The sequence below is a fragment of the Pholcus phalangioides genome, unplaced genomic scaffold (genome assembly GCF_987345545.1).
Source record: "Pholcus phalangioides strain wild (caught in Gottingen) unplaced genomic scaffold, Ppha-v1.0 ptg000007l_1, whole genome shotgun sequence".
Lineage (NCBI taxonomy): Eukaryota > Metazoa > Arthropoda > Arachnida > Araneae > Pholcidae > Pholcus > Pholcus phalangioides.
In genome coordinates, this window is record NW_028301600.1 from 45,104,612 (window position 1) to 45,132,241 (window position 27,630).

Sequence of the window (27,630 nt, forward strand, 5' to 3'; positions counted from 1 at the left end):
GTATTCACATTGATAACTACTAGGTTTCATACGAATGTTCAAGTGATTTTGACTTTTTCACTACTGTAATGTTTTGGTGACCAGCCAATAGAAAACTACTTGTCTGATTGAATGAATTGATATTGACAGCCTATGTGTGATTACTAAAGCCTGAGGAAAAAAAACAAAATTCTCAAAATGTATATTTACAACAATGTCAATAAGTTTAAAAAAAATAGGGAGGGGGGAATTATGTCTTATACTTACTTATTCTTGGCTCCTAAGAAATTTGGTTGGGACCTATATTTTTTCCCTGATTTGTCAACCCTGTGCAGTTTCCGAGGATGATATTGAAAAATAGCATAGCTATTTTCAATTTATATTCATTTATTTGATATTTACCTAGGTACTTTTTTTTGACAAATCAAGAAAAAATCCAGGAGCCAGCTGAGTTTCTTGAGTCAAGCATGGTTTTTTTTCTCAAGAAAAACAATCCTAAATAATGTTTTGTTTTCAACTTTTCATGGATGTAATGACCCATTCCTATGTTGGAAGACACATAATTATGAAATCATAAAATTTTGTCATCCTCAGACTCTGATTTAGCCATCACATGTAGAAAATTTTGAGTGCCAATACAGATTTTCTAGTTGCCATGGTGACCTGGTGTCTGGGATTTGTCGAGCTTTTATTTATTTAATCATTTCTGTACTGGTAAAGCACTAAGAAGTGTATAATGTAGAAACAAGTTTGGGTTTTTGTTTCTATTCTTTATATTGAAGATAATTCGTCATTGCATGTACAGAATCAAAAGTATCATTTCGGAATTTATGTAGTAATTGTTTTATGAAATTGAGTCAGGAAAATCTACTAGAAATGTCAGAGCACAATAAACTTGAAATTATTCTTACCACTTTCCATCTTTCTTTGACTACATGACCAGGTTGAAGAAGGTCTTCACTGGTCATTGTGATTGAGGTAACAGAATATTCAACAATAACCACATCTCCATCACTCACAAAACTAAATGAATCATCAAAACTGGAACAGAGAAATATCATTAACAATAAATTTAGACACATCTATGTGCTCATGAAAAACATAAATATGTCTCAATCAAGATATACTAATAGATATATCTTGAAAAAGAAAGTGGGTGGGGATAGAAAAAAATATGTGTGTGTATGCAAAAACAGCTAAACATTGTGAGAGAGTGGTTTCATTAATATATCATCTTTTGAAATAATTTCAACGTATTCTATGATGTAAAAAAAAAAAAATATTTTCAACAATATGTAAATCTGTCAAATATTTTTATATGGAATAAAAAGAAATGAAGAAATTCAATTCATGTGCATGAATATGAGGAAATGTTTTAGTGTGGGTGTATTCTACTCTTTTTTAAATATTTATTTCAGTTTTTGTAGATTAAGGTGAAAAATTAGATTTGTGTTAAAAAACTGTCTAGTGCCATCACTGTCAGTGATGCATCTATAATATTACAAAAAAGCTGATATGATAGTGACCATCTCTGGTATCATAGGATAAGCTAATTTAAGAAAAATGTATTAATTAATATTTTTACTAGTTAAAAGTCATATACAGTCAACCCTAAGTTTATGAACTTAATTCATTCCTGATGTCCGTTCATATGCCAAATTGTTCATAAACCAAAACAATTTTTCCTATAAGAATCAATGTGAATGAGTTAATTTGTTCCCCGTACCCCAAAGTTTTCTAGTGTTGATTTTCACAGTAGCCTCTGTGCATCACGTGAAACTGTCCGATGCATAACTAATGCAAATGATTAAAATTATAAGTTACAGAAAAAATAACCACTGTTTGAAAGAGACCAAATGAAAACGATGCTAAGGCCATTGTCTGGTTTCATTAATATAATCTATAACTCCAGTGTCAAAGCCTTCAAAATTTCTGCCCACAACATACACTGCTCAAAACAATTAGGAGAGCATATGGTTTTAACAAAATTACGCAAAGATGTATACTGATAAGTAACATAAAATAAATCATCCACAATTTAAAGCCTAGCAGGAAACGGAAGAAGAAAACTTCATATGCAAATCAAAGTTCATGACGTCAAAAACCAGAAAAAGGAGATAAGGGCAGAAATCGGGATGTTGCAGAAACGTCTGTTTTACTGCCGTAACTGTGAAATTCGATTGCGCAGTATTCTTTTTTCAGACAAGGTGACTTGAGGATGTCTTAACAACGTGATTTACCGGAATCCATGGCATGGCGTGTTATAGGCAGACTGGAATCCGGGCAAACACAACGTAGTGTCGCAGACGATGTTGGAGTCGCCAGAAGTGTTGTTGCAAGGCTGTGGAATCGATTCCAAGAAACAGGAAATGTTAGACGTCGACCAGGGCAAGGTCGGCCACGCGCCACTACAGCAACTGATGACTGGTTAACAGCCCGTCGAAACAGAACAGATAATGCTACGCAGCTGCAAAGACGGTTGCTCTTGGCAACAGGACGAAGGGTGTCCAGCCAAACAGTACGTAATCGGCTTCATGAGGGAGGGCTCTATGCACGTAGGCCAATGGTCTGCATTCCATTTACCCCACGCCACCGTGCGGCCGAAGAAGATGGGCTGCTGAACATCGAGATTGGGAGCAACATGATTGGAGCCAAGTGCTGTTTACAGACGAGTCCCGATTCAGTCTGGAGTGTGACACCTGACGTGTTCTGGTATGGAGGGACAGGGGCACTCGAAATAACCCAGCATTCGTTCGTGAAAGGTCACAATACAGACGAGCTGGTTGGATGGTATGGGGTGGAATCAGCATAGGCGGACGTACGGACCTGCATATCATTCGGAATGGCACTTTGACGGCCCGAAGGTATGCAGACGAGATACTGCGACCTCATGTCATCCCTTACGCTGGAGCCATTGGAGATTCCTTTGTTTTCCAGGATGATAATGCCCGACCGCATAGAGCTCGTCTGGTGGAGAACATGCTTGAAGCTGAAACAATACAGCGTATGGAATGGCCAGCGTGCTCTCCTGACCTGAATCTAATCGAGCATGTTTGGGACATGCTCGGACGATGCATTGCTGCGCGAGCAAGGCCGCCTGTTACTGTCCGAGACTTGCAGATCGCACTTCTTGAGGAGTGGACCAGTATTCCCCAAAGTCTGATCGATAACCTCATCGCATCCATGGCAAACAGGTGTGCAGCAGTCTTAGCTGTTCGAGGAGACCACACGTCCTATTAAAACTCATGCATCATGTCTAAACAGTACATTTTTTAATTGTTTACATGTAACCAAATTGTTGCCATAAATCATCTTTTCATGTTTTTTCCATATTTTCAAAGAATTAAAGCTTAATTCCAAATTTTTTTACGTCTTTTTTCTGTATTGCGCATTGATACGCGTGTACTATCCATTGTATGCCAATACGTGGCTGTCTCGCACGGTTTTCTTCACTTTTTTGCTTGCTCCCCTAATTGTTTTGAGCAGTGTAGTATGGCCACAATATCCTCCAACAGGCTCGTCATTTGGGGGGGGGGGGGGTCAGGGCTTTTGAAAATACACTACAAATGGTATATATATATATGCGTACTTTTAGTACATGTTCTTTGCCCCCCCCCGCAAAAGTTTGCCCCCCCCCCCGGAAAAAGTTGAAATGACGGCCCTGTCCTCCAAGCCAAATTCACAGTTCTGTTCTGTAAAATATTTTCTGCTAAGCTTTGTCAATAGCCGCTGTGGTGGCCGAGTAGTCATAGTGACGGACTAGCATTGGGAGGATCTGGGTTCGAACTCCACCGTCGCCACAGCAGTGGTCGACTGAAATTGGTTTCCTGTGGCTCCCAACTTCAAAGCGTGAATGCGAGTCAATCTTTCCATTAAAAAGTCTTGCCACAGAGAGCAACAGGCCTACAATGGTACAAATATTCAATCATTACACTTCATTCACTTCACTTCTGAAATATAGATGGCAGTACTGAAAAATCAGACAGAACACTATATACACACTCACACTTCTGACACAACTCACTCTGTAGTGAATTGCCTATGGTGATAGACCACAGTTGTGCTTGGTTTGAAAGTAAAAAAGCTTTGTCAATGATTGCAAATGCAATATTCTTATGAAATGTATTGGGGTGGGGCTCAAATAGCCTCAGCCCATAGGTTCGAAGTCTATGATTGAGAGAGTGTTAGTTTTATACAAAAAATTATTGTAAAACATTTTTGAAAAAGTTTTCTGAAGTAGAGCTTCTTAAAGTTTGAAATGCTCATTTGATCATTTTTGTCGCACCATGGTCATTTTCTGCACACAAGGGATAATTAGGCTGGGATCTACAATTTATTGCTGATTCCGAACGGCAGGCTTGTTTTTTATATTCATCGAGAGGTTGTTGTGCTAAACCCTCGATGGGGGACTCCCTGCGGTAGCAATTCTTTCAGTGGTTGTGTCGACATTTTGCTTGTACCCATCTCAGGAAAGTTTTCTGACAAGGACGAACCGGGTATCAAACTCGCAACACCTCTAAACATCCTTTGGTACTTTAGGTGAGTATCTTATCGACTTGGGCTATCGCGCCCTAAAGTTTGAAATGACCTGCTGATCCATGGATCACAGAGTGAATAATAGGAGTCGTATTTGGGGACGTGAACATTACTGAGATGAAATCAAATTCTTTAACTCTTCTCTCAAGTAAAAAAAGAATAAATACATGACCAGACTTCTGAAATATGTATATTTTCATACAGCCATAGACTGTTTATGCCTATGGCTGCATCAGGTCAGGGATTAGAGAGAGAGAGAGATAAGGTCTTACATTATGAAATACATTGTCAATTAGATTAACACTTTACTTCACAACAAAACTTTTTACTTTTATTTAGGTCAGCCGTGCATGGGCGGAGATACGTGGGGGGCATGGAGGAGCACTGCCTCCCCCCCCCCAGCATCAAAGGTGAAGTCGATTGATCTAATGTATATAAGAATTGGCATCATCATCATCGTGGCCCCCAAGCAATAATGGCCGAGCCCCCCCCCCCCCGACTTCCAAGTCTATCTCCGCCTATGCAGCCGTGAAGGGGGAAAGTTATAAAATAAAACATTGTTTTATAAAGAAAAAACAAAACAACAGCACACAGTTGTTTCTCGGAAATCCAGGATTGTATAAGAATCAAATTAATCTGTATCATTTTATCATTCACAAGAGCTGAGTAGCAGGGGCAACAGGACAGTGCCCTGGGGGCATTATTTAGAGGGAAACACATCATTACAAAATCATTGATTTTTAGTGGAAAGGGCGGCAAAATACGCTTATCCCTCTCCCTGACAGAAAATAATCCTAATTACAATCACGCTGAGTGGAACGTTTAGTTCTCGAACATTTTCATGTAAAGGTTACGAACATAGTGTAGTCAATTTTCCGAATCCTGCAGTCAAAGCGCCATTCACTTGTGCAGCGGAAAACCGGTTTTTGAGGTGGAGCTGTGCACAGCGCGGTAGATATGGACGGTAAACAGCGTAACATTGCGTATCCTCACTCTCGTCGGAGCGGAATCCACTGGGGATCGGTACATCAAAGTAATTGGCTCATTCCTACGCATTCTCTCTAAACGCGTTTTCTTATCTCGACACGCATCGCTGTCTGGCGCAGTGATCAGTACTAGTGCCAGTTGACATAGAACAAGCTTCTGAGAACCACTCACACCTCGCTCTGTTAAAAGTTGTTCTGCACTCTTCTGCTCTGTTCTGAGCAGCTATTAGTTTTATCCGCGCTGCGGTGTCGCGTAACGCAGAGGGTGTGGACCCGGCTTTTGAGGGTGTGCCCGCTGCAAGCAGACTTACACATTATGTAGACGCACATTTTTGAAAGTTCGGAGCATTTTCACACTTCGATTGGCTCCACTACCAGAATCGGCGAACCTGCCTGCAGTATATTTTTAAACTGAGCCTAGAACAAAGGGGGAAAACTGATGGCAAAATTTAGGAGGCGGGAAATTTTAGGTGGGGGAAAAAAAATACAGTTATAAAAACCATCGAATTTTATAGCGGTGGGGGCGGCAAAATCACGTTTGCCTCCCCCCCTTCCCACAAAAATCCTAGCTACAGCCCTGTCCTAAGCCCTGATGAAAATACGAACAGAAGGAAATAGGTATACCGATCACTGTGTGCTGAAAAGGAGGCTGTTACGCTAATCGCATGTTTGCCAGACAGCAGCAATTCATATTAAACTACTACAATTATTTTGGGCGAAACATCAAACACAAGTTTGCTTGGAGCTTAAGTAAACGTAAGCGTAAATCTCGCAGATTAACAATCAAACGTAGAAAAAATAAAGTAAGTAAATTTCCATTCATAAATTGTAATACACGTAAATGGTGGAAAAATGGGGAAAATAAAATTTTGCAATTTTTTTTTGGGCGGGGGGGGGGGGGGGTACAGGCATCTGAACCGAGGGGCTCAGCCCCCTCCAATAAACTTTGAGAAGGCCGAGCGGCCCCCCCACCCAACAATAATTCATGGTGCAACGCAGCCCACTTCACTTCGTACACCCCTGAATCTCGTATTTACGGGATGTCTGGGAGCCTTAGGCATCTTAAAGATGCTTTCTTCCAGTGAAGCTCATGCGTATTCGCAATTATGCGATAAAATATGTGACAGTTGAAAAATATATATCAGCAGTCAAAATCCAAAAAACTTTACCACAATTGAAACTCCACGGAAAAGAAAATTTTTGAAAATAAGAAAGAAGTGTGTGTGACTAGAGAAGAAATAAAACTTCTTCTCAACTGCAGTGTCAAGATCCGAATAGACAGCCGCTAAAAACAACAAAAAGAAATTATTTCTTAAGGTTTGGGATCAAGGCCAAGGCTTCCTGATGGGCCCGAAGCGTTTAACAAGCCATATTCAAGCTTAAGAAGTTTGAATAAAGGGGAAAAGATGAAGAACCGACGCAAAATGTCACAGAAATAGGCAATGCACTCGGTGAAACGTTTCATTCCCCCGAAGAAAAAAAAAAATTTGTCAGCATAAAACTAGTACATTAAAGAACTCGGAGAGGAATATCAAGTCCCAAATATATACTAGTATTAACTAAATCAGTGGTCTTCAACCGCCGGTTCATGAGAAACATTTCGCAAAATTCACGAAGCCGCAACATAATTTTAGATTTAATAAATGAAATACCGTCTCTATATCAGTATTTGCGTGATTCACGCATCAAAATTCAATTTTACTCCTCAAAATTTCGTTGAGTGAAAATAGTCATTCAAATTTAAGGTATTTATTTTGATAGAGTTATTTCTCTGTTTTTCATTAAAAAAAGTACCCCTTAAAATTTTGGAGAGAAGTAAAATTATTCTTCAAAATTATTTTGCTCGGATAACACCGGTCTTTATATTAATTCTATTTACCTTAGCCCCTTCAGCAGGTCTGCAATAAATTTTCTCTTCTTCGCCGGTCCGTGAAATGGTTCAAACTATTTTTACCGGTTCGCAGGTGAAAACAGGTTGAAATTTAATTGGTGAATTAAATCACCAATAACGAGAGTAATCATTGAAAAATTCAATGGTTTAGATGCATATACGGGGTTATGTTGATGAATTTGAGACCATTTTCCAACTTCAATAATAAAATGTTGTTCAGCGGAAAATACTGAATGGAACTGGCAATAGCGGAATGAAATATTGATGTAAGCAATAAAATTTAATAAAAAGAAATTCGAATCGTAAAAAAAGCAAGTAAAATCTTCAAGAATGGGTCACGGGCCAATTTGGCCATTCAAAAATTTTATCTGGTTTGTAAAGTTCATTTTGATCATTTTTGTCACACCACGGTCATTTTCTGCACACGAGGGCTAATTTTTTAGACCGTTACCTACAATTTATTGCCGATTCCGAACGGCAGGCTTGTTTTTTTTAGACTCATCGAGAGGTTGGTGCGCTAACCCCTCAATGGGGGGGGGGGAATCCCTGCGGTAGCAATTTTTTCTATATGTCATATATGTCGCCATTTCTGTTATACCCCTGTTTAAGAAAAATTTCTGACAAGGACGAACCGGGTATCGAACTCGCGACACCTATAAAAATCCTTTGGTACTTTAGGCGAGTATCTTTTCGACCTGGACTACCGAGCCCGGTTTGTAAAGTAAATTAAAATAAGGACGTAAAGTCAAATGTAATATATACAGTGAGAGAAACTACGAATATTTTGAACATTGTACTATCAACGTAATACAGAGGCTTATTTATAGAGGGTGGCAATTTTGGGGAATGGTCAGGGCCTGTTCCTGAGAAGTTTGGGGTCCCTTATACATAGTGTTTTTTGAGGAAGAGGCGTACGGGGAGGGGCACGTGAGCCGTGACCAAAATACAAAAGTCAGTCCATTTTGGGGCCCTGGCACGTTCCCCGTTTGTCTATGCTAGAAACCGGCCCTGAGAATGGGTGCTTAAGAAAATTGAACTAGCACGGGAGAGAGGCGGGGAAACCTTCCAATATTTCTAATAACTTTAGGCCCATGACTATGATTATTATAGTCATATGATTGATTAGATGTCATTTGTAGGTATTATAGCAGGGGGTCTTCAACTTCTCTCGAATTGCGAGCATTGCTTATGCTTATCAGCATGAAGAGCACCCTTACGGCAACGTCTGAAATCTACATAATCCTAATTCTTGAATAAAATTTTTACAGGATGTTTAATTGAAGCGTTGATCAAGTGCTTGCGAGCAACAGGTGGAAGACGGCTGTATTAGAGGCGTGAACGAAACGATTCAAATTCGTAAGCGGCGGGCGGGGGTGACGCTCAAGAACGATGAGCCCCAAGATTTTGCACATTTATATGCTTTACAATGTCAAAATCAGGGTTTCTCAACGTTTTATATTTCATTCAGTTGAAGTTCGAGGCACCGCTGCCAGATCTCGAAGCATTTTGGTGGAACCCGTAAGTGCCGGCCGTGACACACTGATTGGGAACCCCAGTCCCGTGACTATATCTAGATAATTTTATCCCCACAATATCTCATGGCAGTCGGATCTCTCACCCAGGACATCTCGTTTGGAAATCAGTCTTTCAGTAGAAATCTTATTACATAATCACTATTCAAAACAGATTTTTTAGAAGTACATTTTTTTAGACAGGGTCTTCCACTTATAAAAAATTAGTAGCTAAGCCACAGAATATCGAAGTTCGAGAGTAATTGTTCTAGTGCAGTTGGGTTTCAATAACTGAAGGGTTCAGACGAATAACGGTCTATGTCGTTTTTTCAAACTTTACGGGAGACGCGATTAAAGTTATCGCTGAAAAAGAGTTTTTTTTTTTTTCTTCATCTGAGAGAGTAACATACTGTTTTTCCATCTGGGATGGTAACTGAGACACAATTGCACAACATAGATCGTTGTTCCAATTATAGAACTCACAATGGAACTGTTTAATATGGCATAGAAACTAAATATGTGGGTGGGGAATTCTGCAGGAACTAACTTAAGGAAACTGTAACGGAAGCTATATGAATATTATGCAGTCAAAAAACAGTTTTCGTAAAAATGTAACATACAGCTTTTCGTCCTCACCAGACCCGTAACCACGCTGGGGAAACCGGGCCCCCTAACTGAATGGGGGCGCCACTAAATTTTCCCTTATTTGGCATAATAACCCTTTCAAGGGCCCGCGAGAAGGTACGCTATGGCCCTGGTCCGAACCCTTCAATTAATGCTTCAAGAACACTTTGGAAATTCTAATGCGACTAGCATACATCTACCAAGGGGCGTAAAGTTATTAAAAATATTGGGATGAGCACGAACTCAATATTTCAATAGATATACGTTCAATATTACCAAGAATCTGGCAAATATTGGAGAAGAGGTTACGTTTATGTGTGAGAGTGCACTCCCTTGAATAAACTGAAGTACCACACTTTTTGCATTTTTCATTCCTCGGTTTTTCCGCCGATGCCGATTATTTTTCCCCATACTCTCCGGGACGCGCTCTATCCGTTAAGAACCACTGTTCTAGAAATTATGAAAACCCAGAAAAAATGAATATTCAAAATGTATGAGAAAAATGCATTCACTCCTTAAGGATCACGGAAGTGGCATTCAATATAATTTCGTTGCAGATTTTGGTGACCGCAATTGGGGGAGTAGCTGGATCTGGTGCCCCAGGCACTGGACTAGAGGGGGCGCCAAATTCACCCTTTAACTGCTTCTTCTACATTACACAGGGGTGCCGAAATGTGTGGTTGTCCCAGGCGACAAAGTATCTAGTTGCTGCCCTGACAGCACCATGTTTACAAATACAACGCCACAACAGGCAAAATGCCCAATGAGGTGGCTGAGAAAAAGATACCCTTTGTTGTAATAAGAAAATAGAATTTTTCACTCGAATTGGTCTTTTAACAAATCAAATTTGATGCAAAAAATAAAAAAAGCCATTGCATTTCAAATAAAAGAAACCTCCATTTTTTTAGGATGGAAGCAAAATTCTACTACTTGAATCTGGATGAAACTATAAGCATATTGATTAAAATATATTTGCAAATTAAATATATGAAGATGGTCTTCCGTTTATTAGAAACAGCTGTTATTGTAAAGAAAATGGGTAATTTACAGATAATGTAATTTTTTTTTTCTTATTGCTTATACTTTAGAATTCATAAATGTTCTCATCATATACAAGGGAAACATACTTGGAAGCTATCAAAGGTTTTGCTTCATTTTCTTATTGTTCCACATTCGTAAATATCTGAGAAATAATATAATTTGAGAATCAGATGTTTTTAATTTAACGTGATCCTCACACATGTGTGTGTGTGTGTATTCCCAAGAGATCTCTATGATCTGTCCAGGGAATATGATGCTATGAATAATTAACTTTGTTTAGAACAGAGTTCTGTTTGCAGAGAGAGAACTGTTTATCTTTGTATTTTAGTAACCCATAGAAATTGTTTCAATTAAAACACAAGTAGGTGGTTCCCCTTAGATGCAGGGTTCAAAAAAAAATTATTTTAATGAATTTATAAAAGGGAAGTCATCTGATTAGGTCCCCCCATGGAAAACAATGGCTATGACATTCTTGTTTGGCAATATACTGGCTGTTTTTTTTTTTTTAATGTATATTTTGGGAATCTACTCTTTTACATCTGAAATCAATGTTTGATTTTGCAAAAAAATTGTTTGTATTCATTATAAGATGTGTTTAATTTTTTAAAATAAGGTCTCCATTCCAGTCTCCAAAACTATTTTTAAAGTTAAATTGAAGGATTTATCGCCTTGATGTGTTTCTAACAGTGGATACCCAAGTCTTTTAATTGGTACAAATTTACTATAATCAGTAAGGGCTATTAATGTTTTTTTTATAATTATACCAATGGATACATTCTTTTTTTTTAGGTTCTTACGAATTATAATAAAAAAAAAACTAAACAGATTTTAAGCCAGGGGTGCAGGCAGGTCTGCTAAAATAAGTGTCAAACCGGAAGGGTGACAAATTCACTCTTTAACCTCTTCTACAACATTATACAGGACACCAAAATACACACTTGCTCCAGCACACAGAGTGTCTAGTTGCAGCTTTGTTTTAAGCATATTATATGTACAGTGTAGTGATTTTCAAAAGATGGTCTGTAACAGGTTGCTAAAGGGTTTGTGAGGCTGTAGCGGGACGGGGGGCATTAACTGGAGAAAATGACTGCTAAATATTGAATAACATAGTTAAATATTGTTAATTCACTTTCCCTTAATTCCCGTTAAATCATGGTCCCCTTCTGAAAGACATTTATGGCTATGGCCCTGACGTGAGGTGTTCAATAGCAAAGCAGAAATTAGAATATCATACAAAAAATGTATATGTGTGTGGGTGTGTAGAAATTCCACTCTTGTGAGCACCTACAACATCAACAAGGGGTCTTTAACATTTAATATTAAATAATTTTTCATTTAATTTAATCATATCAAGCTGAAAAAAAAAATGTTTACTTTAAGGAAAATCTGTTTTTATAAATGAATATCCTGTCTATGTAATTTAGCTTATTATTTTCTATAAACTGTTTTTTTCCTAAACAGATGAAAGATAATAAAATAAATTACAGCCATAGGTCAAGAAGAGAGGATTAACCAACCCTCTTCCCCCTCAAGCTGAGACTATTGTGTATAGCAAAAAATGGAAAAAAAACCTGTGGGGGGGGGGGGGATGGGAAGAAAAAAGAAGTTGATCACCCCTTTTTTCCCCCAAGAAAATACTGCATATGCTACTGGTTATAGCTGTTATAGTATTATACTAAATTTAATTCAACTAAAGACTGAGTCTTTGTTATTTAATAAATTTTGACACTATAACATGTTGATGTTCCTGTAACCATTAATTCTACATAAAAAAAAATCTGTACAAGTTTTTTTTACAACCAAGTACAAGCTGTACAAGTATGGTTTATAATTAGATATGCCAAATAATTTTTAGTTATTGTCAGAGGTGGATTTAATGGTGGGAGTCCTGGGCCTAGACTTTTGAAGAAAGAGAGAGGGGCACCCAAAAAAAACCCCCAACACTTTATACTTTTTTTGCAATTTAAGAAGCTCAATATTTTCTTCTGCACCTTGGGCCTCAACCGACCTTACCCTGCTTCTGGTCATTGTTATATTCAACTCCAGCATTTATCTGGAAACAAACTCTTCCTTTTAAAATATGTGTGAGTATTTCTTATCATAGGCGGAGATAGACGTGAAAGTTTGGGAGGGCATGATGATGATGTCAATTCATATATATGCATATACATTAGATCTGTAGGGTCTACCTTTGATGCTGGGGGGGGGGGGCCCTATCTCTTCCCACGTTTCTTATGTATTTACACTGGAGTTATATATGTATATATTTAAGAGTAAGTAATTCAGGAAGTGTTTTTTCTGCTTTATAATTATTCTGGGATTAATATACATAGGCATAATAACTTTCAATTACAGTGTTAGATGTATGCTTATAATTATACAACTGTTTATATTTGAATTGGTTGTTAGAGACAAAATCTCTCTCTCTCAGAAATAAAACATTTCTTTTTATTACAGTAATATCCCTCATAATGGACGCCTCTCTTTTACGGTCAAATAATAATTTACCCTTGTATAATAAAAACATGCAATTCAAACCTCTAACACTAATGGTCATCCCTTTTTCAAACCCCTTGTCTGCTAAAGAGAGATTTTACTGTATTTACAATAAAATTTTCATATTTATTCACTATCTATTAACTATTACTCAGCAGTCATACTATTTTTTTTATCGTGGTATAGCATTTTTTATGATTTTAAAAATACAGTCTCTACATTAAAAAATTCTTTTCAAATAATTACAGAATTATACTCAGAAATTTAAAGAAAATTACTGAGTGTTAAAAATTTAAAGAGAGAGGGGGGGGGGGGGACGATGATGTGAATACATGTATAGACATATATAGGTCTATATTAGATCAACCGAACGTTTGATGGTCGGGGGAAGAATTACCACCACATACCCTGTATCTCAATCCATGTTTAAGTTTTTTTTTTTACTTTTGATGCTCAAACAATTATAATGTAACTTTGATTAATGGTTGTATATCTATTGGAAAATATGCTTAACCCCTCATCTACTGACCGTACTTAAAAACACCAGGCTAGATAATGTTGTGTGCGAACCGATTGTATGAAAAACCATATTTGTTCTTCTTTTTAATCTTTAATTAGAACTAAAATGATAATTATTCATTATATTTATTATGCCAGGATTACATTATAAAAGTTTGATAGAAGATCTTTTACAAAACTTAAAAAAAAACAATAAGGTTACGAATACAACCGATATGCTTATTGGTTGCCTTTTTAAGTTTTATAAAATAACTTTTATAGTGTAATCCATTTTATTTTTACATAATCTGGTAGATAAAGCATTAAAGTAACACGTCATCATGACAAGAATTGTAGCTAACTCCATGGCTCCCACAAGGGCAGGGCTGACAGGGCTCTAGCCTTGGGCCCGGGACAATTCTCGTTCTTTGTTTTTGCTTTTGAAGCTATAAATTAACTATAGAAGGGTCCATGAGAAGTCTGACTGGATGGGGGAGGGGGGACAGCAAAAGATCTTTGGTCACTGAAATTATGTACAACAGCCTAAACTTATCTTCAAATATGCCCATGTGAAAAATTTGTTATTTTGGATATCATAGGCGTACGCAGAATTTTCTCAAGGGGTGTTAAAATTTTTTCCTGCAAAATAACACTATAATCTCGGCTTGAGGGGTGTTAGAACCCCAAAACCTCCCCCTTGCTTACGCCAATGTTGGATATAATAGGTTCAACTGTATCTATATTCATGCTATATTAAAAATTAGCTAAGTGTCAATGTTTATTTTTGTTCTTATTATTCCAGCAAACTACTTTTCAAACAATGTAATCCAGGAAAAAAAAGTTGAAGCTTTCAAGCGGTTTTAAGTAATTATTTCTTTATAGAAATTTACAAGAAAATGAACCTTTAATGCAAGTAAAATTTGCAGACCAATCACACAAAAGGTTTTTTTTTTTTTTTTTTTTTAATAGATTGAATTTGACTTTTATTTTAAACTTTAAATGTCCTAAAAAGACATCTTCAGAAAGCTCTAAAAATTTTAATTACACCATAACTTGGGTAGACATTAAAAAAAATTCAGATTTATCCTAACAAAAATAATTAAAATATGCAGTGTTTAATGAGTGATGACAAATCAAAGTGAAACAAAAAATATTCTATAAATTTTGATTACAATCAAATTAATAAAAACTTCATGGCAACTTAGTTATCATTGAAAAGAACCGAAATGTAGCTAATAAAGGGAGAGAATAAAAATTAAGAAACAATATACATAATCAAAATAAATAGGAAATTTATTAAGCATGCAATAACAAACAAATAATGTAGGAATGAAAACCAAATGTCAAGTCAGCATGTTGAGCACAATATTCGAAAGGAGGGGGAGAAATTATGTGAAAACATCCATCAGACTAATAAAACTTGGCTCTTACTTTTGTTAATTGAAATGGAAAAACTTAATTAATGATCGTCGCATCACTGTCTCTTAATTAGCGGATCACTCGAATATAACCCAAGACATTTAAGCTCATCCCAGTACAATATACAGCGGTGCGGTGCGTCGTTGCCATAGAATTATCATCATCTCGTATATAAAACCGGACATCAGGTAACGGAGACGATGACGTAACGCATGCTTTTGAGGGTCGCATTCTTTGGATTTTGGCAAGAAGATTTCCGCCCGAAGGCACCGAAATGAAGGGGGGCTGAAAGTTGGCAGTTGTCCCGTATATACGGGACTCAAGCCCTTATGTTGGAGGGGGAGTGTTGAGTTGAATTGTATATTAATTAATTATTGAGGGGCCTCAAACAGCCACAGCTCTCAGGTTCCGGTGTCCAGCTTTCCGTCACGTGTGCTTTATATTACTACTAGACTATGATTTCATCTTCAGGAAATCATAGTCGCAAGTGGCGTCGCAATGAATGAGCCCATGGTCCCCACATCCTGGAGCAGGACCCCTAGAGTGAAATATCTGGCGGTTCCCCAGGCTAGACTTTTCACGGGCCCCTTCATAGTTAATTTATAGCGCAAAAAAAAAAAAAATGAGAATCATCCCGGAGATCTGTCAGCCCCATTCTTGTGAGGGCCATGGGCGAGCTAATGTGACCAAGGTCTCCAAATCACTGAAAATTTTTATTAATTCAGAATTTTTTATTTTCCTTATTTCTTACTCCAATATTCTATTTAATTTCGTTATTGACCATTCAATTCAATGTTTTTCTCAAAAAGTAATTTTCTACAGATGTTCAAAGATGCCTCAACGACAGATACAGAACGGCCTTTATGCCTGCTGAGGGCTCTAGGACTACTTTAGTTCATATCTTCAGAGAGTAATGTTGTACAAAAACAGTTGCCAATCGGTCAGGAAGGTCAGAACTGTGCAGAACAAAGAAGTACAATATAGAAACAATCTCGGCATCAACCAAGAAAGAAAAACTGGTAGTTGATGAAAAAAAATCTCAGCTCAGAGAAAAGTTGAAGGCAGCCGATATCTATCAAAATCTATTATATTTTTTCATGAAAATTTCGAATTCTTTGATTAAAGTGCTGGAGGCACTTCAATGAGTGTGTGTCAGTCAGGTGTCTGATTATTACCAAGACCTGTATTCGGAAGAAAACATTTCCTAAAAATTGACCATTTAGGATACGTGAATAAGAAATGATTGTTAGATTCATAACTGTTGCCACAGATACAGCTAGGTTAACTTATTTGACTAATTCTGTGAAGATAACAATTGGTAGGTGCTCTGTTGGTCATCAGGCGGTAAAAAAGTGATTCAAACTTGTGGCTTGTAAAGTAGAGCGAAATTTTTTTTAACAACATTGAAGTAACGATCAGCAACTGGGTAAAGAGGTCGATTACAAAAATATTGATGAACAGATGATTGCCAATTTTTGTGTGAAAGATTTAGAAATATTTTTCCGTTCTCGGATCACTAATTTTGTTCAGACAACCTTGACTGTAAATTGTAACGTGTAAAATGCTTGATTGGCTTTGAGTAAGGTTACCAAATTCGAAAACTGAGAAAGGAGGACGCCTTCGTGCTCATCCTTTTCAACGTCACTTTTCCCAATTTTCACAATAGAGAGCGCCACTAGGAATCAGCATTGAGTTTTGTTTGCATCCTGTTTTCTTTGTTTTTAAATGTGACAGAGGTAACAACAACCTTTTTCTTTTGAGGCCCTCGGGCTGTGCCCGGGTGGGCCCATGCGTTAAGACTGATCCGCTGCCCTGCTTGTAACTTGGGTTCTTGTATTCTGGGAATTTCGAGGTGATTGCTCAAAGCGTGTAAACATGTGTGTGTGTGGGGGGGGGGGGACACACATGTCAATGAAGAGATATGTTTCAGAGGGGGAAAAAGTTTTCCCCAGAAAAAGAATAATGTCAGAAACCTGAAAAGGAGGACAAAAGGGTGAATTTTCTAAAACGTAAGGAGGACGTCTGGTAACACTAGCTTTGAGTAAGTCAACTGGAATACCGGGTAGATTAATCGTCCTCCATCTTAGCGCAAAAAACCAGTTTTTTGTCCAAAGTGACATCTAATTATTAAAAAAAAAGAAAAAAAAGACAGTTATAGGGAACAGCGATTGGTTGTAGCGATAATACTGGTGTCACATTTTTTGCACAAAAGGCGGAAAAAAATGGTGGATAAGTCAGCCTAAGTTTCCACGAGCCCTAGTGTTCTGCAAGACCAACTCTTCTCTTTTGATTGAAAAAAGAGGGAAGGGAATATACAACGTAATAACTGTGAGGTGTACTAGGGTAAGGCGTCTATATTATCAGGTTTTATATTCAGGTTGATCGGTTTTTTTAGGAGCTCCTTTCTAGGAAAAATACCATTAAACAACATCATGCACGACTCCTACTCTCCCTCTCTGTCATGAAAAATGCCTGACCGACTCAGGAAGAACTCACTTCTTTTCCACTTGAGACTTCACTAGGGTACTCAGTCGAAACAAAAGGATAAAGATTCGATTTGTTACAAGACTTGATCCATAGCCAACGGTAGAATATGAACTTATCAGATGTCCTCCTTTCATTCCCTAGTCTCAGCTGAGTAACCGAATGAAAGTTTCCAATTTAGTTCGTAAAGGGAGGCCATATGTCAATCTTTTGACCTTTAACAATGGTACTCATGGAAAGTACGTCAAGTGATTCGATCTTTTTTTCTGTTGTTTTGCTTTTAAATGTTGCTATTTTTGTCCTATTTAAAAGAACAAAACAAAACTGGAAAGAAAGCTTTGAAGATGAAGAAAAGAAGAAAATAACTGAGTTCAATTTGTAGTGTTTTTTTTAATTACTGAAATATATATATATATATATATATATATATAAACCTTTTACAAAACGATGCTGGCACTGTTATATATCGAAAAAAGATAGAAATGAACTTGGCAAAAAAAACTCGTGTGTGTAAATAACACTCATACTCTTTAGAATTCTTCCTGACTTCATCCCTACAATAATAGTGTCTCATAGTCATCTGAACTTGGACATCTATTTGAATTGAAAAGGAAAAATTTGTTTTTGCTAATCAATGAACATCCTCATCATTTTCATATACGTATATCAACTTACGTAAGGCTTTTTTTCAACTGAGGAAAATGTTGGCAATTTTTTTCTTCTTGGTCTACGTTACGCTAGGAAAAGTAAATTGTCTTTTTAATCGTATAACAATTAAGTTCTTTTAGTCTCCATCTCCTTGAAACGTGCTAACTCAGGTGTTTTTCTAGCTTGGATCGTCGCGAAGGTCGAAGCCCGCTTCTAACAAAGCGCTCTTTTTTTGTTGGTTACGTTCCAAAAAACATTATGAAGTAGGAAGCCGTGAATTTATGCCTTCTCTTTTCCACTTTTTTACTGTAATGAATGTCCGCTAAGGAAAACAAAAGTGCATTGGATACATAATCATTCATTGAAGTTGGTTTATACAAATGATTAATAGGTAATGCTTTGAGAAATTGATCAGTGGAAATTCGATTGACGGATAAAAACACTTTGAATTACTCATGTTTAACTATTTCATATGAACCTTCGTATATTAAAATCAGAATGTATCAAATGGTAACTACCGATTACATTACTCAGAATTTGGTAATAACCACAATTTTTTGAACATTAATTTCAATTCAACTAATATAAGCTAGAAGTTGAAATAAATAATACTGTACTGTAGTAAAAAGTATTCTTACGATGAAAAAAGTATAATAACTTATATTTTTTGATAATAGAAAATATTTACTTATAACAGTTGAATGTCATCGTAAGGCAGTTTTTTCCCCACGGGAACTTATTTATACAAGTTGCATATAGGAAAATCCCTTTATCTGGAATGACTGACGAACCGTTTATTCTATAGGCATACGTCCAATTGGAAAATATATCCAAATAATTTGTAGACCTCAGATATGTCATTTGTAATGCAAGTGGTTGTATAGTTATTAAATTTAAAAAAAAATTAACTTTTTATTTGGTCACCCTGTTTTAAAATATCCAATTAGAAAGTCATATCCCTTTTTTTTGAGCTCAAAAAAAAAATTCCTATGTTTTAAGTGAAATTTTCACTGAGATATTTGAATTCGAAATTTGCTCCAAATGAGAGAAAAGAACAGCATATGAAGCGTAGAATGAGCTTTCCATTATTTTATGCGATTTTTACCTTCATTTTCAGAGATATTTGAATTCAAGTATCTAAGTAAAAATTGCACTTATAAAATCATGGAAGTTTCTTTTTTTCTTGGGCTCAAAAAAGACAGGGCATCAAGTTCCTTCAATTGGGTCTTTTAGGACAGTGACCAAATAAAAAGTTATTTATTTTATTTTAATAAATATATAAGCCCTTTCAATATGAATGGCATATCTGAGGTCTACACGTTATTTGGATACGTTTTCCTATTGGAAGTATGTTCCAATGTAACTGATCAACCAATTTGTAACTGAATGACTTAATGAATGTTTCTAAGAAGATTACAGGGGATGCTTAGGAAAGTCCCTTTATCATGGAATAACTCGCGAACCGTTCATTTTAGAAGGAATGGTTCGCGAATTTACATGTACTTTATGGGACACCCATGTCCATTTAAACGCACGAGTCCCACCCGAGCACGACACTGGGACCTCATTTGCATAGGGGCTTCCACGATAAGATCTGGCATAATAATTTATGACAGTAAATATGTGTAAATTAAGTGGTGGTGGTGCATAAGCCCTCTTTCATTTTGCTCCGTGGCTATAATACATACATACATATAATAAATATTACATACCCTATTCGGAATCTTTTATTTCTAAGTTATATCTGAAATATTGGTCAAAATATATCGTATTGACCAATGTATTTTAGAAAGGTTCCATGTTAAACAAGTATTCTATCTGTCTCATATGTAAGCAATTCAGGACGCTCTTTGTCCTGAATAGAATTTGATTGTATCAGCATATCACACACATATATCGGGTACGGTTAAAGTATACACCTATACATTCCAGAGATAGAAGATTCTTTTCCCCAATGTCTTTTAGGCCAGAAAAAAATCATTTTCCTGTAAGAACCAAACTAAAGATGATATTTTTGGTTTGTCGCAATTACCAGAAGAAGATTTCGGCTATATATACTATTTACAGCAGGAGGAGAAAAAGATTGTATGAGTGCCTAATGTCCATAGGTTTAGCAATTATTTCTTTAAAGTCGAAGGTTATGATGCTGTTGGGACTTCAGTACAGACACACTTTTTTCCTTGAAGAAATATTCAAAAATTGGTTTGGGTTCCGTGGAACAGCCTCATTATCATCAAGGGTTCCACGGAATAGCCTTATAAATATCAAGGGTTCCGTGAGAGGGTTTACGTTGTAAACACTTCGTATAATCTTTGGAGGTAGGGCCTCCAAAAAATGGCTCGGGGATCCATGATGTTCTTAAGTCAGCCACCTCGTTGGGCAATTTGCCTGTTGTGGCGTTGTATTTGTATATGTTTGTATATGTTTAGTTCATAGCAAACACACACATTCATTAAGTCACTCAGTCACACCCGCCTTTAGTTTGTCGATATACAGTATCTGGGCTGCAACTAGGGGGGAGCAGGCGGGTCTCATGCCCCGGGCGCTGGACCAGAGAGGGAGCAAATTTTATTCTCAAACCTCTGCTTCAACATACAAGGGGGGCGCCAAAATGCGCACTTGCCCCGGGTGACGAAGCATCTAGTTGCGGCCCTGTACAGTATTATCTTAACACTTATTGGGCACTAAACGTAGAAATTGTGAAGTTTATGAAAACATTTTTCAAGTTGTGTTCTGTGTATATTACGTGTTAATACAAAATGTGGCCCACAATTCAATTTCTGATATTAAAAAAAATGATGTCGCATTCCCGCATTAATCAAAGCTAATATCCAGAACATCGAACAAGGATGCGTTGATCTCTTTTTTTTTTTGTTTGTTTATTCCGTTTCTTAAACTTTTCTGAATGTCAACAACTTTGAAACAGTTTCGTTTCTTAGTATCACTGATTGTTCAAAACTGTTCTTTCCCGTCGTCTGTGTTACCCTAATTAAACTAACAGACTAATCAATCTTTTTTGCTTGCAGACTTGTCGGCACCTTATGTTCTTGACTACCTTAACTGGGTGATACCGGAGGACAATTATCCCTCTGTTCCGAAAGCAAAATCATTCTAGAGCAGAGAGTATGCTCTTGTTTACTTGATACTCTTTGTTTTGATCCCATTAGCTTTTGTATTTATACTCATAAAAATAAAAGGAATTTCATCACGTGTCCCATGATTGTGAAAAATGTATTAAAATGTGTGCAACATTTTCTCAAAAATGGCTCAATTTCAAAATGTAATACAGATTGACTTATTTCCTTATCATTATTAGCGTGTGATTTCAGGAATAATATATACAGAGAGAGTAAATAATTTTTTTTTCTGTCTATATATATATATGAAAAGTTTTTTCCTAAGTTTTATTCACCAATGTCATTTCTAACATCTTTGATCAAGTATAAATTCATTGAACATCTCAATTTTGGAATGTTTAATTTATAGATATATCTGCATTGTCTTTTAGTTATTCTTTGTCTATATCACGGAAACAGCAACTATTCAATTTCAGCCAGGGTCGAGGTCATGGCAAATGTTTGTCAACATGGAAAATAAAGCTGCATCATTCTTTTTCTTTTGCGTCTGAAATTATCTATAAAATAAGATGTTAATATTCTGTGTATCGGTTAGACAAAAATTAATTTATCATTGCACATCAAATTTCAAAAGACGTAAAAGTTGTTTTTTCTTTTTTACGGCCGTATTCACCGACACAGTTTAAACTACAATTGCAAGTGAAAGGAGGTGAGATAGAAACGGATTGATTAAATTCAGGATTCTAACCAATCCGTTTCGATCTATAATTCTTTAACTTGTTATTGTAGTGTAAACTGTGTCGGTGAATACGGCCGTTATACAACCATTTCACAGCACAAAGTATTCAGAATTTAGTAAAAAAATTTCGTATAGGATAAATTCGGAACTTTTTTTTTAAAGTGAAAAAAAAAACAGAAGAAATTCTCATTCTATACATCACTCCTTTGTTGCTTAAGATTGAAATTAATTTTAGTAAGTTAAAACAACGATAGCAAGTATGCTAAAATCTTTCATGAATACTAACTCTAATGCCATACGAGAATATATGGATGATCAGGTCGTTGAACATGAACTTTTTTAATTAACGTCTTTAGATATTTTACAGAGTTTTTCTGAGTTAACGTTCTTCAAACTTTTCAATTTACTACCATCTGCTGTTTCGATCGAATTAAAAATTCATCAAGTCACGTAAATCCACATTTGATGAAAGCGCATTGTAGAATTACAGCCTTCGAGTGCATAACATGATTGTGATACCACTAAACTGATCCTGTTGTAGGACTTCAATCAGAAAAACGCATCAGTTTATTCAGAATATATCAATTAAATCCAGTCGTGGAACGAGGGCAATATGCTGGGGGGGGGGGGGACATGTGTAGTAAAAGTATTGATTTGCATGCATGCTATATTTTATGGGACAGATTATTTTCTTCTCAGATTATCTGGGTGTTGTTTCAGTGGGGACTGTTAGCCCCTCTGGATCCGCAGCTGGGTGGACCACAGGACTTTCGTTTACTGGAAATTCCCCTAAGAATGAGATTGGGACATGAAATATCTATCACCATTCCTGATAGATCTTGAGGTACTTCAGTAGCAACCCTAAAGTGAAGTTATGCACTAATCAGTAAAAATCACCAGATGGGAATCTTTTTATCAGCCACCTCGTTGGGCATTTTTCCTCTCTCTGTTGTGGCGTTGTTTTTATATTTGTATTTGTAATTTATTCTAATTAATATTTTCAATATATAATTGTATTCCAGGAATATCTTGGCACCCTGACTGATCTCACCTACACTCCGTATGAAAATCACTGCGTTAGACCAATACCTCATAGATACCACTGAGGTATTTGGAGATATTGGTTATAGACTCAGTTGACTCTAGACTCGTCCATCGCATGTTAGAGAGAGAGAGAAAATGCGTATTAATTAGGGCTGGTCCAATTAATCGATTAATCGGGTTGGTTAATCGATCAATTGTAAAAATATTTTAGGTGAGTCGATAGACTCGATTAATCCGATTAAAATTTAACATTTTAAATGAGTGACCATATTTGAAAATATTTGAATCAATATTTTGATCAAATTTTTCGACATGGGGGAAATATATAAGTCGATTCAACGAAAATATTAGTTATGATTTCAGTTTTAAAGGTTTGTTGATAGATGTTATTTTTTAGTTATTTTCAGTTTTGGAAGACAAGATCGAAATTTGTTGTCTCCATTATAAACAGCATTTTTCGTATTTAGGAAACATCAGCCATCCCTCCACTCCAGTAAAATTTGAGAGCAGTTGCTGAGGAAAAAAGTAATAATATGAAGATTGAAAGTAATTTCGAAGTTAGTCACTAACCTAAAATGATTGATTTTCTAAAAAAATGACAAGATCCTAGTGAAGAAATTCCAGGATCTGACGAAAATGTTCAGCATCACTTCAAAAGCATAGAGCCTTAATTTATTAATCTATTCCAGTGGTTCTCAACCGGTGCTCCGCGGCCACTCGAGGAAAAAAAAAAGAAGTAAAGTTGAAGGAAAAAATAATTATAAATATTTTTAAGTAACAAAAATAAGTCAGTAACTTTGATGAATAAAAAATAGTCCATTGGGGCTCGGTCATAGAAATTATATACCGGAAAGGGCTCGCGAGTCAAAAAAGGTTGAGAACCGATGATCTCTATTCTAATATTTTTTTACATCTAGTGAAAAGTAGGTGAGTGAGAGAGAAATGAATAAAATACATTTTCGTAGCACATCTCAGTTAATATAAAAAAGTTGCCTAATAAGTTTGTTATAAAGTAATAAATACCAGACCCCCATATAGGGGCTACTTAAAAGTATTCGATTAAAATTCGATTAATCTTTCTAATAATCGATTAAAATTTTTTGATTAACCAGTTAAAAATTTTAATCGATTCCCAGCCCTCTAGTATTAATACCAGTATATATTAAATATTCTTAAATGCGTAACTTTATATACATGCGAAGGGTTTTCAAACGTTTATTGTTGCAGCAAATTTGAGGATAAAAATTCAGAATCGATTTTGCATTGTGAGTCTATATTCTTTCTATTTTATATTTACAACTCCTCATTTGTTGCAGAGTATGTGTGGCTGTGTGATTTCGCTAATTTGTTAAAATGTTTTGTTTGCATTACGAAATGCTTAAAAAAACTTTTTAGGCTTTGCACGTCTAAGGCCCTGTACAGGCAGTAAAATAGTAAAATTCAAAATAGATTTTTTAGACGATTTTTCTCCGGTATTCAATACGTGTCAGTAACTATGAAAAAAATTATCAGCTCGAAAAAAAAATTGACCATTTAAGGGTTAATAACAACTTGCGTAGTAATCGCTTTCGCCAAACATGCCAGTTTAGTTTTTATTATTCAACAGTATATAGCAAGGATTTTAATTTGTGGTGAAATTCATATTCTTAGGTGGACACGGGTGAAAATCAGGTAAAAGGAGCCATTCCAGGCGATTAAGGGAGCCAGAGACATCTGAAAAATTTTATTAGTGAAATATGGTGGGGGGAAAAAAGGGTGGCTACTTTTAGGATCTAAAGTAGAACTATCTGCAGAAGCTTATAAGAGAAAATTGACGAATATTTTGCCTGAAAGTCAGGATATCCATAAATTTTATTAATAAGTAGAAAGAGATAGCTCCTGATGTGGGAGCCCTTGCAAAGACAGGGAGGCCACAGTATAAAATTATATAAAAAAAGGTTAAGAGTTAAGAAACACTGATATACATACAGTATGACAACTTGATTTCATTAAATATTGAATATTAAAGACGAAAACCTGGAATTTTAGCTTTATGTTACTTTTTAGGCTTTAGGTTTTTATTTTTAAAGTTGTCCCATAATTTTATAAAACCTAATCATTTATCCCATCTCTTTTCAACTTTTTAGATTTGTTTTATGGTAACGTCGTGTCCTTCAAAGACTTATTCGTTTCTCTCAATTATAAAACAATTTTCTGCACTCCCGGTCAAAGATATAACATAATAAGGCTATTATCACTTATACGCCTCTCTCACTTATGCATCTTTTTTTCTTGTTTCCTTGCAACGACGGATAAGTGAGAGATCACTGTATACATACGTAACAAATACTGATTTCTATCGTCAGACTAAAAGCATGTAGCAAATATCAAAAACATTTATAAATATCAAAATGATTATATTTCATGCATAGAAAATGACTTAATAATTTGATGAATATACTTACCCCATAGCTTGAGAGAAAGGGAGAGACAAGTAAAGAGTATATGATACAGTTATAAGCTAGTCGATCACTGCTCTCACAAGGCTCCTCAGACTATAAACAACAGTTAACCATTGATAGACATTCTCAATTCTGTGAAGTTTTTCTTTCCTTTTTAACACATTTTACTTGGAATTTTTACACGTGCACAGTAGTAAAATGTCATAATTGTCGATGCTTTTCGAATGTACAATGCTTCAAGGAGAAATCCAGTAAAAGTCTGTTGTTCGATTGATGTCGGAAGCAATTCATTTTGATCGATGTTCACTGCTTGTTCGATCGAATCGGTTTCGAAGTTTTCCAAAATGTTTCTATATTTTGTCTGTATTTTAACGTTTGCCAGTAGAAGCGAGTTTCTTTTTGTAAAGAGGTGAGCTACCGCATCTCACGAGACGGTTAGAAGTTTCACGTGGTTTTCTCCGACTCGCAGCGCGTCTTTTACGACCCCATCTTCAACACTGTTTATAGACGCCGCAAAAGCCATGTGCCGGAAGACTGCTAATCTTGTTTAGTGGTGGTAGTGGGGATAGGGTAATGTTAAAAAAAATGAGGAGGAGTAGTTTCAAGATATAAACAGGCTTTTCTTTTCAACTCGCGCGCGACATCTCACTAATTCAGCGGAAAAGAAGATATTGACGATTGTGACTCTGGTCTTTCTTTCTTACCAGGGTCACCTTATGTTTACCTCAAAATAAACGCGTGAAAGGTATCAGAGTAACAAACTATATATTAAAACAATTCCACGATTCTTGAAATTACCATTGTTTCTAAATACGTTGCTAATTCTTACAACTGTGTGTGTGAGTAATATTAATAGCCTTCTGTCGTAACCACTTATAAAGAAGGATTTTGCTCGTTGTCTCTGATGTTTCAGACTTCACCGCAATATTAATGTTAGTGTAGGGTAAACTGTCTTAACGAGGAACTTACAAGAAAAGGGGAATCAACTATGAAGATATGTGAGGCATGAAACGAAAAGGAATAGATGCAGAATTAATCAAAAAGGTGCGATCTTACAAAAGATAATGTGTATTACACTGTATGTTTTTTTTAAAGAAAAAAACAAGAGCCTCTGAAACGAAATGAATTATTATTTTTATCTATCAGCAGAAGCGGCACTACATAGAGGCAGACAAGGCTTCGTACTTTTGGAGGAAATCGCAGATAAACAATTTTTCTCTTATTCAATTTTGAGTAACGAAATAACTTTCTTCACTTGTTCTTTAACTTTCTTTTTTTCTTGTGGATGTCATAGTGAGCTTGTTTCTTTGGGATGCAACATATTCATGTTCAAAAGCAAACTTATGTTTTGAAACTTTGCAAAGCTTCATAATAAAGTTATCTTGGACCTCTAAAACAACTGTTTATGAGAAAGTAGCATATAACTCACAAATTATATTCTTAAAGTATCCGACTACGTTGAAAACGTTCGTGAAGCTTCAGCCGGCGATTTGTGGCCGAGGTAAAACAACTTCACCAATAGTGCTTCATTCACCAATGTCAACATCACAATGAAAATCTTAAGTAAGCACTAGTAACAGGAAAATTCACAAATGAGTGGTTAATCGTACACCCTGCATTTTGTAGGACTCTGATTTCCACATTTCCTGTGATTTACTTTCGTGCAGAGCCCTCTGTCGACAAAAATCTGAACTTTTTCTGTACTAAGAAAAATTCCCCTTTGCGAGAATAACCTTTTCACAAACAGCATTCAAATACACCTATTCCTTCAATTTTTAGGAATTTCTAAACAGTTTACGAATTTATAGGATACCTTGTGCATTCATTCTTCTTTTTACTGTAATATAAGATCATAAAACGAGCATATTTAATTACTATCTCGTATGGGAAAAAGAAAAACAATAAAATTCCTTTTTATTTCTACTGCTTCCATATGATTTCCGTAAAACTCAAAAGTAATAACTATCCAAGTGTTTCTATGAAGAATTAAAAAAGGTTATGCGATTAAGTAAAAATTTCAAAAATTCTAGATTGAATTTTTTATGTTGGGATTATGTTAGAGCTTATTCATTGGGTCGTATATGATTATAACCAAATCCATCCCATGCCAGAAATCCTTGAATGTATTGTTTTGTTTTCAAATACCTGCGCGACTCGATGATTCTACGCTGTTGGAGTTCAGAGAATCTCATCTAGTTGGGATCACTAGCATTGAT

The 27,630-nt window shown here is 36.1% G+C and overlaps 1 protein-coding gene across 2 annotated transcripts in view; it reads right to left on the reverse strand.

Moving 5' to 3' along the window:
• The window catches only part of LOC149085352 (tau-tubulin kinase homolog Asator-like), an 86,560-nt gene extending 60,594 nt beyond the window's left edge, over nt 1-25,966 (reverse strand). The window contains exons 1-2 of one of the 2 annotated variants that reach the window (XM_089233314.1): nt 25,418-25,966; nt 891-1,020 (exon numbers count right to left, since the gene is read on the reverse strand). In XM_089233314.1, coding sequence (XP_089089440.1) covers nt 891-1,020; nt 25,418-25,422 — 135 coding nt within the window. In that variant the 5' untranslated portion in view covers nt 25,423-25,966. Of the gene's footprint in view, nt 1-890; nt 1,021-14,993; nt 15,132-25,417 lie in introns of those variants that run through there. The other variant, XM_089233315.1, reaches the window with a different exon arrangement.
• Between the last annotated feature and the right edge of the window lie 1,664 nt (nt 25,967-27,630).